General features: G+C 40.5%; 1 protein-coding gene across 2 annotated transcripts; it reads right to left on the bottom strand.

Annotated features, from left to right (window-relative positions):
- Positions 1-1,774: 1,774 nt before the first annotated feature.
- cdc37l1 (cell division cycle 37-like 1) lies at positions 1,775-14,756 on the bottom strand. 2 transcript variants are annotated; one of them, XM_054757138.1, is made up of 7 exons: positions 13,573-14,756; positions 12,869-13,168; positions 11,881-11,968; positions 7,527-7,642; positions 7,318-7,440; positions 7,071-7,244; positions 1,775-3,233 (listed from the first exon to the last, which is right to left on the bottom strand). In XM_054757138.1, the coding sequence occupies exons 1-7, from the start codon at positions 13,651-13,653 to the stop codon at positions 3,117-3,119; spliced, it is 999 nt and encodes a 332-aa protein (XP_054613113.1). In that variant the 5' UTR covers positions 13,654-14,756; the 3' UTR covers positions 1,775-3,116. The 2 variants fall into 2 exon arrangements, with proteins under 2 accessions (XP_054613113.1, XP_054613112.1); XM_054757137.1 differs by having other exon boundaries at positions 1,775-3,236; positions 13,573-14,753.
- Between the last annotated feature and the right edge of the window lie 6 nt (positions 14,757-14,762).

Here is a 14,762-nt window from a genome sequence, read left to right as displayed (position 1 = left end):
ACTTTATTCTCATAATATTACAACTTGTTTTCTCATTAATTTACTTTTTTCTTGTAAATTTACGAAATTGTTCTCATAAATATGACATTCTCGTAAATTTACGACATTATTCCTGTGAATTTATGACATTATTCTTATGAATTTGCAACTTTATTCTCAAAATCTCAGATTTCTTTTTTTTTTTTTTTTCATGTGTCCATAATACTCTGTCGTACTTTTTACAGAAGTACACTTTCACAAAAGATGTTTACTTTTGAAAAGTAGTATGCTTTGTTTTCTGCCTCAGTGTTGGGGTAAGCCATTTTGTGCGACACCCTTATTTTCTTAACGCAATTAAAAAGGACATAGCCCAAAGGGCTCTTATTTTGAAGGCTGTAAGTGTGTTGTGTGGGTTGAGAAGGTCCCTTGACTCTTGCTAACAGCAACGTACTGTGCAAATAAACTTGAACTTCTACATCGGATAGCATCCTGAAACCCTGGCTTACCCCTGGCTTGGCATGAGACAGACGTCTTTTATTGTTGGACTTCCCTGATTACGACTACTTAGAGGAAATCTGACGTAGCGCATCAAAGACAAGGTGCTGTGTTACTGCTGCACCATGAATGTGTGAACCTGAACCCTCCTTTGCATGATGATACTGTGTTGCAAATGTTGCACTGAACCGACCGCTCTTTATTTATGAAGAAAGCCAAGTTTTTAACCATTTCTTATTGGCTGGTGCTCGCCGGCCTCTTCTTTGTTGGTGTTCGCAGCTATTTCTTGCGGTCGGCAAAGTGAGCATCGAATTTAGGAATCGAAATAAAAACATTTGAACGATCCCGGGAGAATCAAAATGTTAGTCCCGGTTCCCATCGATGCCCAACCCTACCCTATAGTCACCTAAAGGCCCTGTCACACCTTGACGATTTAGCCAACTTACGCCAACGTATGAAAAATTTCCCCAATAGGCTGGCGTAAGTTATGGGTAAGTTTTGTATATGTTAACAGCACGCGGAAGCTGGCCGGCATACGTCGTACTACGTCCAAGTCGTCTAAAAATTTGGGGCATGAACCAAACTTTTCGACGTATGTCAGCGTATGATTCATACGTCCCGCATCCGCGGGCAATAAGTTATGCGATCGTTGAAGCCCGTTCACACACACACGTTATTTGTAAGTTACGCACAAGTCGTAATACGTCAACATACCTTGAGACAAAACTGTATCTTCTTGGCAAGCGTTGGCTGAGAGGAGATGGAGGCTGTCGTGTGTGCATTTGCAGGTAAGTTTGCAGCTTGACCAGTAGAGGACACTGTGACACTGGGAATGGAACTAACATTTATTTTATTTTATTTTTTGCTCTTTGTCTGAGAGAAACAATGCACATTTTAATCAAGCATTATTGATCACGTCAACATCAAGTGCATAGGAGTATTTACATTCAAAAAGAATGGAGAGATACAGCATGTTACTGTCCAAGTTAGCGTTAGGTTTGATGCACTGTTAGTGTAATTTGTAAGGCATTAATAAAGTTGATTGAAAAAAATAAAAGTTGGTTCCATTCCCAGTGTCACAGTGTCCTCTACTGGTCAAGCTGCAAACTTATCTGCAAATGCAAACACGACAGCCTCCATCTCCTCTCAGCTAACGCTCGCCAAGAAGACAGTTTTGTCTCAAGGTATGTTGACGTATTACGACTTGTGCTTAACTTACAAATAACGTGTGTGAATGGGTGTCAACGATCGCATAACTTATTGCCCGCGTATGCGGGACATATGAATCATACGTTGACATACGTCAAAAAGTTTTATGCATGCACAAAATTTTTGAACGACTTAGACGTACTACAACGTACGCCAGCGTATTGGCCAAATTTTTCATACGTTGGCGTACGCTGGCTAAATCGTCAAGGTGAGACAGGCGTTGGGCATTGGGCATAAGTTGTGAATGCCGGCAACACGCTACGCATTCGTTGATATAAGTTGTCTACACGTTAGAGAACTGTTCTATATAAGTTACTAATACGTCATGTTTATGTCAAACTCATTATGAATACGCTACGTATTCGCCCAAAATTGCAAAAAAAAAAAACGTCGGCAGTTCAACGTATGCCATCAATATGATCACGTCAGGCATGCGCTGCCTAAATCGTCAAGGTGTGACAGGGCCCTAAGAGAAAGTAAGACTAATAATAGACTCATCCATGTTAGCACTGAGAGTTCCTTGTTGTTCTTTTTCTCAGTACTTCTTGTGTTCATTGTCTCATCAATGGAACATTACTGACACCTAGTGACCAGTGTAGAATACTACATATCCTCACAATGCCTTTGAATGAGTCTTCTGAATGTCTTATTTGTTTTTAACTTCAGTTAGCCATTTTTTTGCTCAAAAATGCTTCATTTAGGGCCAAAAATACTTAACATTTGATTAAATATGCATTTATTTACTAATAATATTACAATCACATGCAACTACGAAACAGTGATGATGTATTCATATATTTTTGAAAAAAACATTATAGGATGATGCCACAAATGTCAAGTGGCGAGCAGGTATTGTATACTAATTATTTTAAATATCGCCAAAATAGTGGTGGAATTATGACAAAAAAGCTTTACTTTTTACAAATGAAGTCATTCAATGCAGCAAACTCCTTACCCTTAATATGTCGATGCCTGGTACCCTCTGCAGTTGAGTAAACAAACTGCTGCTATATAATTAGGCAACCGCCAGTAGGTCCATGTTGTATGTTATGTGGTATGCAAGCTGCACCTTCAATGGTCACTTATGTTGTAAGTGAATCTTAATTGTTAACATAATAAAACACCATAATATGAAAAAAACCTTTTGGTTGGATATTACCGCTAGTCTTGTGCAGTTTTGTGCTGTGTAGGACGTCCCATGAAATAGTGACTGATGAGGCTTTAAAAGGATTGTCATTGTCAGCGTTAAAGAGGACACAAGTCAGCATTTAAGCTTGCACTCACCACCTGTTGCTCATCATCGTGGCAGCCTGATGATGATGATGATGGAGGGCTGCATAAGAGACATCAATAAAGGCCAGCAGTGCTTCCATTCATTCCTGCTGTGCTCCACAAGGATTGTTCCTAAATGGTGAGGAAGAAAGGCGAGTGTCCTAGGAGGTCTCCATCATGCGTATATCATCGCTTTCTGTGCAGTCATCCTTTATCCACCGCCCCGTGTTCATCCACAGTCCTGCTTCTATGCTACGCTTACTGGGGAACTCCGCCACCTGCTGGAAGGAGAACACATGAGGAAGGGAGGAAATGCCATTTATATGAATAAAGTCATGCAAGTGTCACAATAAATTGGTCATTATAAGAATAAAGCCTTAAAATTAGGGGAAAAAAAATTAGGTGAACGTTGGTCTCCGCCAAGGCTGCCCTTTGTCACCCATTCTGTTCATAATTTTCATGGACAGAATTTCTAGGCAAAGCCAAGGTAGGCCGGGAGAAGGCCCCAGGGCAGACTTAGGACACGCTGGGGGATTATGTCTCACAGCTGGCCTGGGAACGCCTTGGTGTCTTGCCGGTGGAGCTGGACGAGGTTGCCGGACACCGGGAAGTCTAGGCTTCCCTACTGAGACTGCTGCCCCCGCAACCCAGACCCGCATAAGCAGAAGAAAATGGATGGATGGATAGAAAATGTAACTTTACAATTACAAAAAGAGTCTTAATATTACGAAAATTGAAAGAAAGAAAAGAGGAAAAAAAAGTCAACAAAGTCATAATGTTAAAGTCTATAATTTCACACAAATATAGTCGTAATATTATAGCATAAATAATGTAATATATATCCATCCATTCATTTTCTATGCCGATTATCCTCATTAGGGTCGCGGGTATGCTGGAGCCTATCCCAGCTTACTTCGGACGAGAGGCAGGGTACACCTTGGACTGGTTGCCAGCCAATGGCAGGGCACACATAGACAAACAACCATTCACACTCACATTCATAGCTATGGACAATTTAGAGTCTCCAATTAACCTAACATGCATGTTTTTGGAATGTGGGAGGAAACCAGAGAACCCTGAGAAAACGCACGCACACACGGGGAGAACATGCAAACTCCACACAGAAATGCCCAAGTCGAGATTCAAACCCAGATCCCTTCCCGATCTCTTGACTGTGTGGCCAACATGCGAATAAGGTAATATTAGAAGCCAAAATCTATCGCAGTGCATGAAGAAAACATCCACATCTTAGCTTTGTGTCATAGCTGACAAAGGAAATGAGTGTAACATCTAATAACTACAATAAAATAAATTCATTATTTCATGAGATACAGTCCCCTCCAAAAGTTTGGACAAAAATGTTCTCCGTACCGCACTTTGGAAATCCCTGGAAAAAAGTGAAAATATTGCTATCAAATACCTGAAGAGTGTTTGCACTATGCACCAATGAAAATCAAATGGAGGAAAAGAAGAGAGGGCGGTGAAGGATTTAGGCACCATTTGCCTTGTTAGAGGATTATAAGCATTATTATGTAAGCGCCCTCTGCCTCTTCAACATTCAAGTGCTGACCAGTCTGATGGTGACATTTCCCCCGCTGTCACTTGCGACACATTGCTTCTGTCATAAAAATACAAATAAAAAAAGCTCCCAATGATAAATGTGAGGTGAAAGCAGAGAGCGACACCACCACACTTCCAGCAGGCTGGGTTGCATTCCAGGCAGCGAGGCAAGCTGCGGGGGCCCAACGCAGGGGAAAAGGAGCCACCATTCAGAGGCTCATTAGCCGAGAGAATCCGCACTGTAGAGTTTATCGGACGAGGTGGGAGAAACCACACCAACTTCTCACGCCCATGCAAAGTACCCGTCAAAAGTTTCAACCCACTTTCCCATGCTACTGAATGACAAGGTGTCCAGAAACTTTTTGACTGCTTTTCATTTGACAGCAATATTTTTTCCTAGCTGCAGTGCAACTGTTGTAAGTAAATCAGGGGTATTCAAACTGTGGCCCGGGAGCCATTTGTGGCCCGTGGCACATTCTAAAAATATAATAACATAATTTCATATACAATCCCATCCCATCCATCCATTTTCTATGCCGCTTCTCCTCATTAGGGTAGCGGGTAATTTCATATGAAAAAAAAAAAAAAAAAAATTGTTTTCTAATAAAAAAAAAAGTCACAATTTTGTGAGAACAAACAAACTCATGAGGAAAAATTTAATTTTCATAGCATAAAGTTGAAAATATATATGAGATTTAAGTTGAAATTTTTAGAAAATTATAAAAAAAAACTGCAGAAATGTAAAAAAAACCAAAAAAAACAGCTGTAATGAAGAAGAATAAGAATAAGTAAGAATAAAGTCAAAATATTAAGAGAAAAAAATGTGCAATTTTTAGAAAATAACAATTTTAGTAACATACGAGGGTCATTCAAAAAGTTTTAAGTCTCACACTGAAGGACTCACAGGAAGTTTTTCACTATTTTCTATATACGTAGTCCCCCTTGACATCAACGAACTTGGTCCAACGATGCTGAAGCATTTCTATCCCATCACGGAAGGTGGCATCCTGATGCTCCTCCACAGCACATAGGACCACCTCACTGTTTCCAAAATGGTGACCACCAAGGTGTGATTTTAGTTTAGGAAACAGGTAGAAGTCAGATGGAGCCAAGTCTGAAGAGTAAGGCGGGTGGGGTAGTAATTCAAAGCTACCGTATATCTGGCTGCCTCAGCTACTACAACTTGTGCAACGTGAACAGGGGGCGTTGTCCTGAAGCAAGAGCACACCTGCCCTCAGCTTCCCTCTGTGTTTCGTCTTGATTGCTTCCCTCAACTGTGTTAATTTTGAAGCGTAGTCCCGTCCAGTCATAGTTTTTCCCTTTTCCATTTAGTCTGTCATGATTACGCCTTCTGAATCCCAGAACACCGAAGCCATGACCTTGCCAACAGACGCTGTTTGCTTGATCCTCGATGGGGGCGGAAAATCAAAGTGTTTTCATTGCTTGCTTTAAAGTTTTGACTTAGGTTCGAAGCGGTGAACCCATGTTTCATGTTGAGTTACCAATCTGCGATGGAAGTTCATCTCGGGGTCAGCCAGGAAACGAGTTACAAGTGTTCCCGAAATGTCCATCCTGTTGAGTTTCTGCTCTGGCGTCAACATTCTTGCAGTCAGCTTGGCCATCCCTAAGAGCTCAGTTAAAAGTGTGGACTGAACCAGAAGTGATGCCTATGGACTTAGCTATCTGCTGGACGGTAAGACGTCTGTCATCCAAGACCATGGATGACCTGAGGGGGGCCATCTTCTGTGCTAACCCTTCCTCCCTTGAAAACTCAGCAGCCCACTTTTTCACAGTTGCATAGGAGGGGGAGTCCTCTGGGATTTCCTTGGGGGTCCAACCTTTCTTTTACAGATACATTATGACTGCTGCAACCTCTGTTTTGTCCATCTTCAGATTTGTCACACACTCCTTACACCTTAGCCTGTCCGTCACCAGAACTCCGTACTAGCTTTTCTTGTTTTGTACGAAGTGTTAGTGTGTTACCACAATACAAATGTTTAGCTACAGGTCTTTTCACTGGGTGAGGCTTAGGACTTTTTGAATGACCCTCATCGAGTTGAAATCTCTAAATAGTCGAAATATTAAAATATACAAAATAAAGTTGTTAGTTTTGAAAAATTTGGTTGGGTATTATTACAGTCAAGTCAAACTATTATGGGAATAAGTCTTAATATTACAAGAAGAACATTTCCAAAGATTAACTAAGTTAAAACATTTGGGGAAAAAAAACAAAAACACAAAATTAGGAAAAAATATTTTTCAAGAAGTCGCCTTTTCACACACACATATACACATACATATATATATATATATATATATATATATATATATATATATATATATATTTAACATATCTACATGTGTCGCTTTAAAAAAAATGTAAATATGTGGCCCTCAGTGGAAAAATGTGTGGACCACCCTGACCTAAACGACGTTTTTTTTAAAATAGCTCAATGGTGCCATCTTGTGCTTGTGCGTAGGGACTGCAGTTATCTGACGGCCATAGAGACCGGCTCAAGTGGGGTTACGACTGCATGCCAGGCATCAACACTCACTTGGGGTGAAGAGCTGTGCGTTTCTTTGGGGTCGAGCCTGCAGTTTGTGCCGTTGCTGGGCTGCTGTGGGTTGCTGCAGGTGACACTTTTGCACCTGGCCACGTGTTCCCTCACTCTGTGTTTCAAGGCCTCAAGCTCGGTGTGGAAGACTTCCAAGTAGACTTCTTGTCCTTCCTACACAAGAGCAGCAACAACAGACATGTCATCATCGCGGCGACATGGTTGTGCCGGTGAAAGGGATTTTTACTTTGGCTTTTTGGAAGAACTGCCTGAAGCAGCCTCTCGGGTCCTGCCCAGAGTTTGACGCCATCTCCAGGATGAACTGCATGGCGACAGCTTGATGCGCCACCTGCTCCATCAGCGCTTCTTTCTGAAGGAAAAACACACACACACACAAAAACAAACTTCAACATGTTTCAACGCTACTCACAGTTGGAATTAGCAGTTGTCATTTACCCCTTCCTGCTGGAGACGGATGCACCATAAAAATAGGTAGTCGGCCGTCTCGTCACAGATGAGCTGAGGCTTCTCGGCTAGGAATCGCTGACTGTCGTCCCATCGTCGCAACATACCTGACAGACACATACAGTATATAATGTGTACTGTGTATATATATATATATATATATATATATATATATATATATATATATATACACACACACACACACACACACACACACACAGCTCAAAAAATTAAAGGAACACTTGGAAAATACATCAGATCTAAACTGGGGGAAAAATGATGTTGAATATGTTTCCTGATAATAAGCGGGTGATGTATTAGTAACAAAATGATGCCACATCATTTGATAGAAATGAAAATGATCACCCTATAGAGGGGGGAAATCAAAGACACCCCAAAAATGAAAGTGAAGAAATGATGCAGCAGACTGGTCCATTTTGCTAAAATGTCATTGTAGCAACTCAAAATGATTCTCGGTAGTTTGTGTGGCCCCCACGTGCTTGTACGCATGCCTGACAACGTCGGGGCATGCTCCTAATGAGACTACGGATGGTGTCCTGGGGGATCTCCTCCCAGATCTGGACCAGGGCATCCATGAGCTCCTGGACAGTCTGAGGAGCAACCTGGCGGTGCCGGATGGACCTAAACATAATGTCCCAGAGGTGTTCTATTGGGTTTAGGTCAGGTGAACGTGGAGGCCAGTCAATGGTATCATTTTAGCTAAATGGACCAGTCTGCTGCATCATTTCTTCACTTTCATTTTTGGGGTGTCTTTGATTTCCCCCCTCTATAGGGTGATCATTTTCATTTCTATCAAATGATGTGGCATCATTTTGTTACTAATACATCACCCACTTATTATCAGGAACGATATTCAAGATCATTTTTCCCCAGTTTAGATCTGATGTGTTTTTGAAGTGTTCCTCTAATTTTTTTGAGCAGTATATATACACACACTCAACAAAAATAAACGCAACACTTTTGTTTTTGTTCCCATTTTTTATGAGGTTAACTCAAAGATGTAAAACATTTTCCACATACACAATATCACCATTTCTCTCAAATATTGTTGAGAAATCTGTCTAAATCTGTGATCGTGAGCACTTCTCCTTTGCTGAGATGATCCATCCCACCTCAAAGGTGTGCCATATCAAGATGCTGATTAGACACCATGATTAGTGCACAGGTGTGCCTTAGACTGCCCACAATAAAAGGCCACTTTGAAATGTGCAGAGAGAAATAGAGAGAAATGGTGATATTGTGTACTGTATGTGGAACAAGTTTTACATCTTTGAGTTAATCTCATAAAAAATGGGAGCAAAAACAAAAGTGTTGCGTGTATATATAGTATATATATGTGCATGGCTCAGACCAACGGTACCCTTTGCTGTCTTCAACTTCACTTGAGTAGTATTTGAAGCTGTTGTTCTAACAGTGTGTACTTGTACTATCCCTATCACTCTGACGTTTACAGAGTGAGGAAGCTTACCAAACCATGAATTAAGCCTGTTCATGTTTTTATTTTGCGCTAGCACGGCTATGTTGTAAAAAAGTGTCTATATTTGGACATTGAAATGTTACTTGTAAAGAATGTCTACTTTTGTTGTGAAATTAACAATATTTTCTCTGATAATTTTGTCATGATTTCTTCTTAGAATTAAAGAATGATGTCTGAAATTGGTTTCTAATGTGTTTTATTCAAATATATTCAAATATTCTCGGTGTAAAAAAAAAACAAACTGTTGTGTAATCATTAGTGAAAAGTACATCACCTTTGTGTCCGCATGCCGATGAAAATTTTGAAGAACATAATTCCATGGAAAAACAAACCCCATGATGATTACAATGGTATATATTCGTGGAATAATTACTCAACTCTGCAACTAAAGTGATTTTTTTGTGTATAAAAAAAGAGTAAAATAAAATTATTTGAACAAAAGTCTAACACACCTAAATTTCGTGTCCGGCTCGTTATGTACGTACACTTCGAGCTCACCGCGGAAGTTGCGTATTGCTAGTAAATATTGAATTTGAAAATAAAAAGTGCCTTCTTGGGCCAAACAAAACTTGTGTCCTTCCGCCGGTTATTCGCCAAATACGCGTTCAGCAGGGGAATGTTTCACCGTGTCCGCCATTTTGTGTTAGCGTAATGTACGTTCAGTCACGACCTCGGCAGCATCAAGCAGCATCATTCAATTTGACAAGCAATCGGCGGCTTAACAACCATTGTCAAGTCTAAAGAAAGATTTTTTTTTTTTTAATATTTAGAAGATCTTTATGCACTTTGAAATGATTTTTTTCGTCGGGTGAGTTACAAATTTTGTGTTTATCGAGCAGTGTAACTCGTTTTGACAACCGTTGTTTTTACCTCTCGTAGGTCGCCGTTCGTGTCGTGTGCACGAAGCGGCGAAAAAAACATGCGAAGTGGGCAAAATTATTAATCATTACTAGTTGGATTTTACTTACTTTTATCAGTCGTATTATATGTCGTTGACATTTATCCGAAACAAATAAATTCTAATGTGTTCGTTGATAAATTGCTCCGTATTTAACCCGGAAGCGATCGGCGTGTCCCTCATGGGAGGTCAAAGATCGCCTTATAATTTTAGGTCTTTACCATGATAATTCAAGAATCACTCACTCAGTGCATTTCACTGAATCCTGGCTCATGTTGCCACAGTGCTGCAATGATTAGCTTATATTGTGGAGTTGATAGGTCAAAGTTGATGTCATTACAGTCTTAAGAACGGCTGATGGGATTTGTAGTCTTTGTAGTGATACAACAATGGCATGGTAAGGACTGAAGGTCAATTTTTCTTTGCCATATTTTCAGAGCTTTAACTCAAGATCTAGATTTGTCACTTGTTTTTATTTACTTTATGATACTCACTCAAATATAAGTTACTTTTCTAACAAAAGTCAAATCGATGCAGAGATAACAGCATAAAGTCGACACTGAGTTATGAGGCATTACATTTAAGAAAGAGTGAACTTCGGAGGGTTGCTATGAAAAATGGAAGATGTCTCGAGCTCTGGTATGTTGGTTGTGTGTTTTGCAATGTTTGAAGTTTGTGTTGATAACATTACCAAGGTCTATCCAGAGGTTTGAAATTTTACCCAAAATGTAACACTTGGGTACCCTTGATCTGAGCCATGCACATATACTGTATATACACACACAGTGATGTGAAAAAGTTATTGCCCCCTAAACCTAATAAATGGTTGGGCCCCCCTTAGCAGCAACAACTGCAATCAAGCGTTTGTGATACTGTAACTTGATGTGGAGGAATTTTGGCCCACTCATCTTTGCAGAATTGTTGTCATTCAACCACACTGGAGGCTTTTCCAGCATGAAGCGCCTTTTTAAGGTCATGCCACAGCATCTCAATAGGATTCAGGTCAGGACTTGGACTAGGCCACTCCAAAGTCTTCAGCCATTCAGAGGTGGACTTGCTGGTGTGTTTTGGATCATTGTCCTGCTGCAGAACCCAAGTTGGTTTCAGCTTGAGGTCACCAACAGATGGCCGGACATTCTCCTTCAGCAGAATTTATGCTTCCATTTACCACAGCAAGTCTTCCAGGTCCTGAAGACCATCACACTACCACCACCATATTTGACTGTTGGTAGGATGTTCTTATTGTGAAATGGGGTGTTACTTTTACGCCAGATGTAATGGGACACACACCTTCCAAAAAGTTCCACAGAGACCACAGAGTATTTCCGCAAAAGGTCTTGGGTATCTCCAAGATGTTTTCTGGCAAAATTAAAAATCAGCAGTCAAAATCATAAATTCAAAAATCAGAAGTGGTTTTGGTCTTTGGTTTTTGCCCAGTGTCTTTCTTATGGTTGAGTCATGAACACTGACCTTACCTGAGGCAAGTGAGGCCTGCAGTTCTTGAATGAGTAATTGCTGCACTCTTAGGGTCATTTTGGTTGGCCGGCAACTCCTGGGAAGGTCCACCACTGTTCCATGTTTTGTTCATGTGTACATAATGGCTCTCACTGTGGTACCAAAGCTTTAGAAATGGTTTTATAACCTTTTCCACACCGATAGATCTCAATTCATCTCACTTAAGTTATGTTTTAACAGGGGGGGGAGGCAATCACTTTTCCACACAGGGCCATGTAGGTTTGGATTTTTTTTCTCCCTTAATAATAAAAAGTTTCATTTAAAAACTGTTGTGTTGTCATTGACTAATATTTACATTTGTTTGATGATTGAAACATTTAAGTGTGACAAACATGCAAAAGAAATCTGGAAAGGGGCAAACACTTTTTCACATCACTGTAGATGCATAGTGCACAGCATAGTGCATATGCATGAGTACATAGTGCGTGACTTACCAAAGTGCCTGAGCTCTTGTTCATACTTTTGCACTAACGTCTTGCACTGATCCACTTCTGCGGGTTGATTTTGGACATTGATGATACTCTGGTGGACAAAGACCACACTGATGTTGATGACAGAACTCCATCAAAAAATTTAATAAAATAAAAAATGCAACTACTCAAGAAACCAAACAACAGGTGGTGCCACAGCTTTATCACGTTTGTGAGTCGTAGACATGTTTACCGCCACACACACACAGCAGACGTGTCATCTGAGATGCTGACTTTTTCAAGAAAAGCATTTCTCTTGGCTTCAGTGAGTGACAGAGGTGACAATACAGTCTGGAATGATCAATATTTATTGCTGGATATTTTCTAAATAATGTATATTTTAAATACTCTTCTATATTGTAATACAGGCATCATTATTGGTGGAAAAATTACATTAAAAATGTCTATTTGTTTATCATACTATATTTTGTATTGTAATATAAATTTACATTTTTATTATTTTATTAATTTATTAATCTATTTTGTTTAATAAAATATACCTCATTCATTTTTTTAGATTTAATGTGCGCATGTTTTATTATAGTACATATATTGTAAGATATATATAATGTACATATTATTTAATTAAGTTTTATCATTGGTAAAAATATTTTTTAATATCTAATATTTAAATAATTTTATTATAATGTGCAACATCTCATTTAATATAAAAAAGTAATCAAGTGCAGTAAGTTTTTGTCCACCCTTCATCATTCTTAATTTTTTATATTTTTCATTTACATTGAAAAAAAATGGTTGTAGTTGCGTGTTCATTATCATTTATTGCTCTTTCTATCTGTTCTAATTGTCTTATGTTAAAAAATGTATTCGTACAAATAAAAGCCTCGCCCCCACTAAACGCCATAGCCCAAATACATGCCTGGCACTCTTTGTGGTAGAGCGAATGAGACCACCACATGAGGGAATATAGGGTATTTATGACAGGAGCTACCTTATCAAAAACGTCCCAACTCCCGACGGCGCCAAGCACGGGTCCGCGGCCCGGCTGCTGCCCTCCTCCCAGCATGCTCTCCTTGCGCCGCCACTCTTCCTCAGTGTGTGTCAGCTCTGTGGGACAGGCCTGAGTTCGGGCGCGCTCCTGCTCCAGGGACTCGGAGCAGTGGACCCTCAAAGAGCACAGGCGGTCCTGGGCTTCGGCCAGCATCCAGCTGGACACGATGGAGGTCTTCACACAGCGCTGCTGGCTCTGGCAGAGGGATGCCATGGCGCAGTCACATGATGATGCTGGTGTCTGCACAAGGGAACACACATGAACACATGGTCCCATCATGGATCTGTCTCTCTGCTAGGATATAAGAGCTGAATGAATCATCAGAGTATTTTGGGACACAGCTTTTATAACCTCTATAGACCATCCATGCTTTCAAGGGGCGATTGAGAGGACTAAAAATAAAACATTATTCAACACAGCCAGCCGGTAGAGGTTGCTGTCTGGAAATATGGGGGACCTGAGGGACTTAAAGAGGGATGCAAGTCCAAAATAGACCACCACAGAATGTCATGCAGTCTACTATAACTTTATTTGCACTGTGTCACAACACATTCAGGCTAAGCTGACTCAATTAGCTTGCTTTCAATGTCCTTTATCCTCCTTAAAATAAAAAACTCAGAGTCTCCACGGTGTGAGTCATCTACCTGCTGGATGGGGTCACAGCCTGCCGCCGTCCAAAGGGGCTCACTGTCGGACTGTCCGTCGCTGTTGCTCCGCCACTCCATCGCTTGCAAAGCTAGGAGCCAGCTAGCTAGCCTTGCTCTAAATGGTCAGAAACAGCGTCGCCCCGTAAACAATCCACTCATGCGGGTCACCTGTGTGGGGAACTCCTCTCCCCAGCCCCACAATTTCAGTGGGAGGGGAAAAAAGGACAAAACAGCTGCTGCAGCAGTAAATAACGACAACGACAGGGACAACAGCAGCAGCAGCAGCAGCAACATCAACAACAACAACATGAAGTTCACTACTACTCGCTTGTGTCACTCTTAAATTCCAACGGGACAAACACGAGTTCCTAGTTATATGTTCCATATGTTTCTCCTCTAATTTCAACGACACAAAAATGACAAATCATTCACTTTAATGTTACTAAGTATAAAAAGTGTTTCTTTTACTTCTTCAATTTTATCTGCCTTTTGTTTAACTTTTCTCAGTCCAATCAGGTATCGGAACCAAAGTTTTGGAAGAGGGCCAAAGCGATGATGATGAAATGATGTCAATGGCATTTCATTTTGAAGGAAAATGCAGATCTTACAGATTTGCACGTTAAATATATTTACATAAACATTTCAATGACAAACATCTTCATTATCATAGACAGATTGATATATGCCTTGGGTGAAAGTACTATCTTGTCTCTCTTTCCTTAATGTCAGTGTTTGTCGGTAAATAAAACCATACACTCTGGATCATGTTTGTCATTATTTGTTACAATAAATATTAGCAATTAGTTTCGTTTTCCAAATAAAACGCACACCTTTTCGGGGGTATACGGCAAAAGTGGCTCCACAAACACAGGCATTGTGCTCAAGATGCAACTCGCCAAAAACCCAACATCCGCAATCAGATTTAATTGGTCCCGTGACGGTGGTTATCAGCTTACTTTGTCAAGTCCGGTTTTCGGCTTTGTGCAACGTGCGCATTCACATAAAAGGGGGCGTTCGACGTCAACCTGTTCTACTTCCGCTAAAAAGTGAAGCGATCCCAGTCAATTTATTTTACAAGAACTGAGTACGTAATTATTATGGAGCGTTATGAGGGGTTCCCAAAAGACTATGACTGCTAAAAGCAACACTCTCGCCGCCAATACAGCGAGGCAGCGTGTGAATGCGCA

This window comes from Dunckerocampus dactyliophorus, chromosome 17 (genome assembly GCF_027744805.1).
Source record: "Dunckerocampus dactyliophorus isolate RoL2022-P2 chromosome 17, RoL_Ddac_1.1, whole genome shotgun sequence".
Lineage (NCBI taxonomy): Eukaryota > Metazoa > Chordata > Actinopteri > Syngnathiformes > Syngnathidae > Dunckerocampus > Dunckerocampus dactyliophorus.
This window is presented reverse-complemented; position numbering and strand designations above follow the sequence as displayed.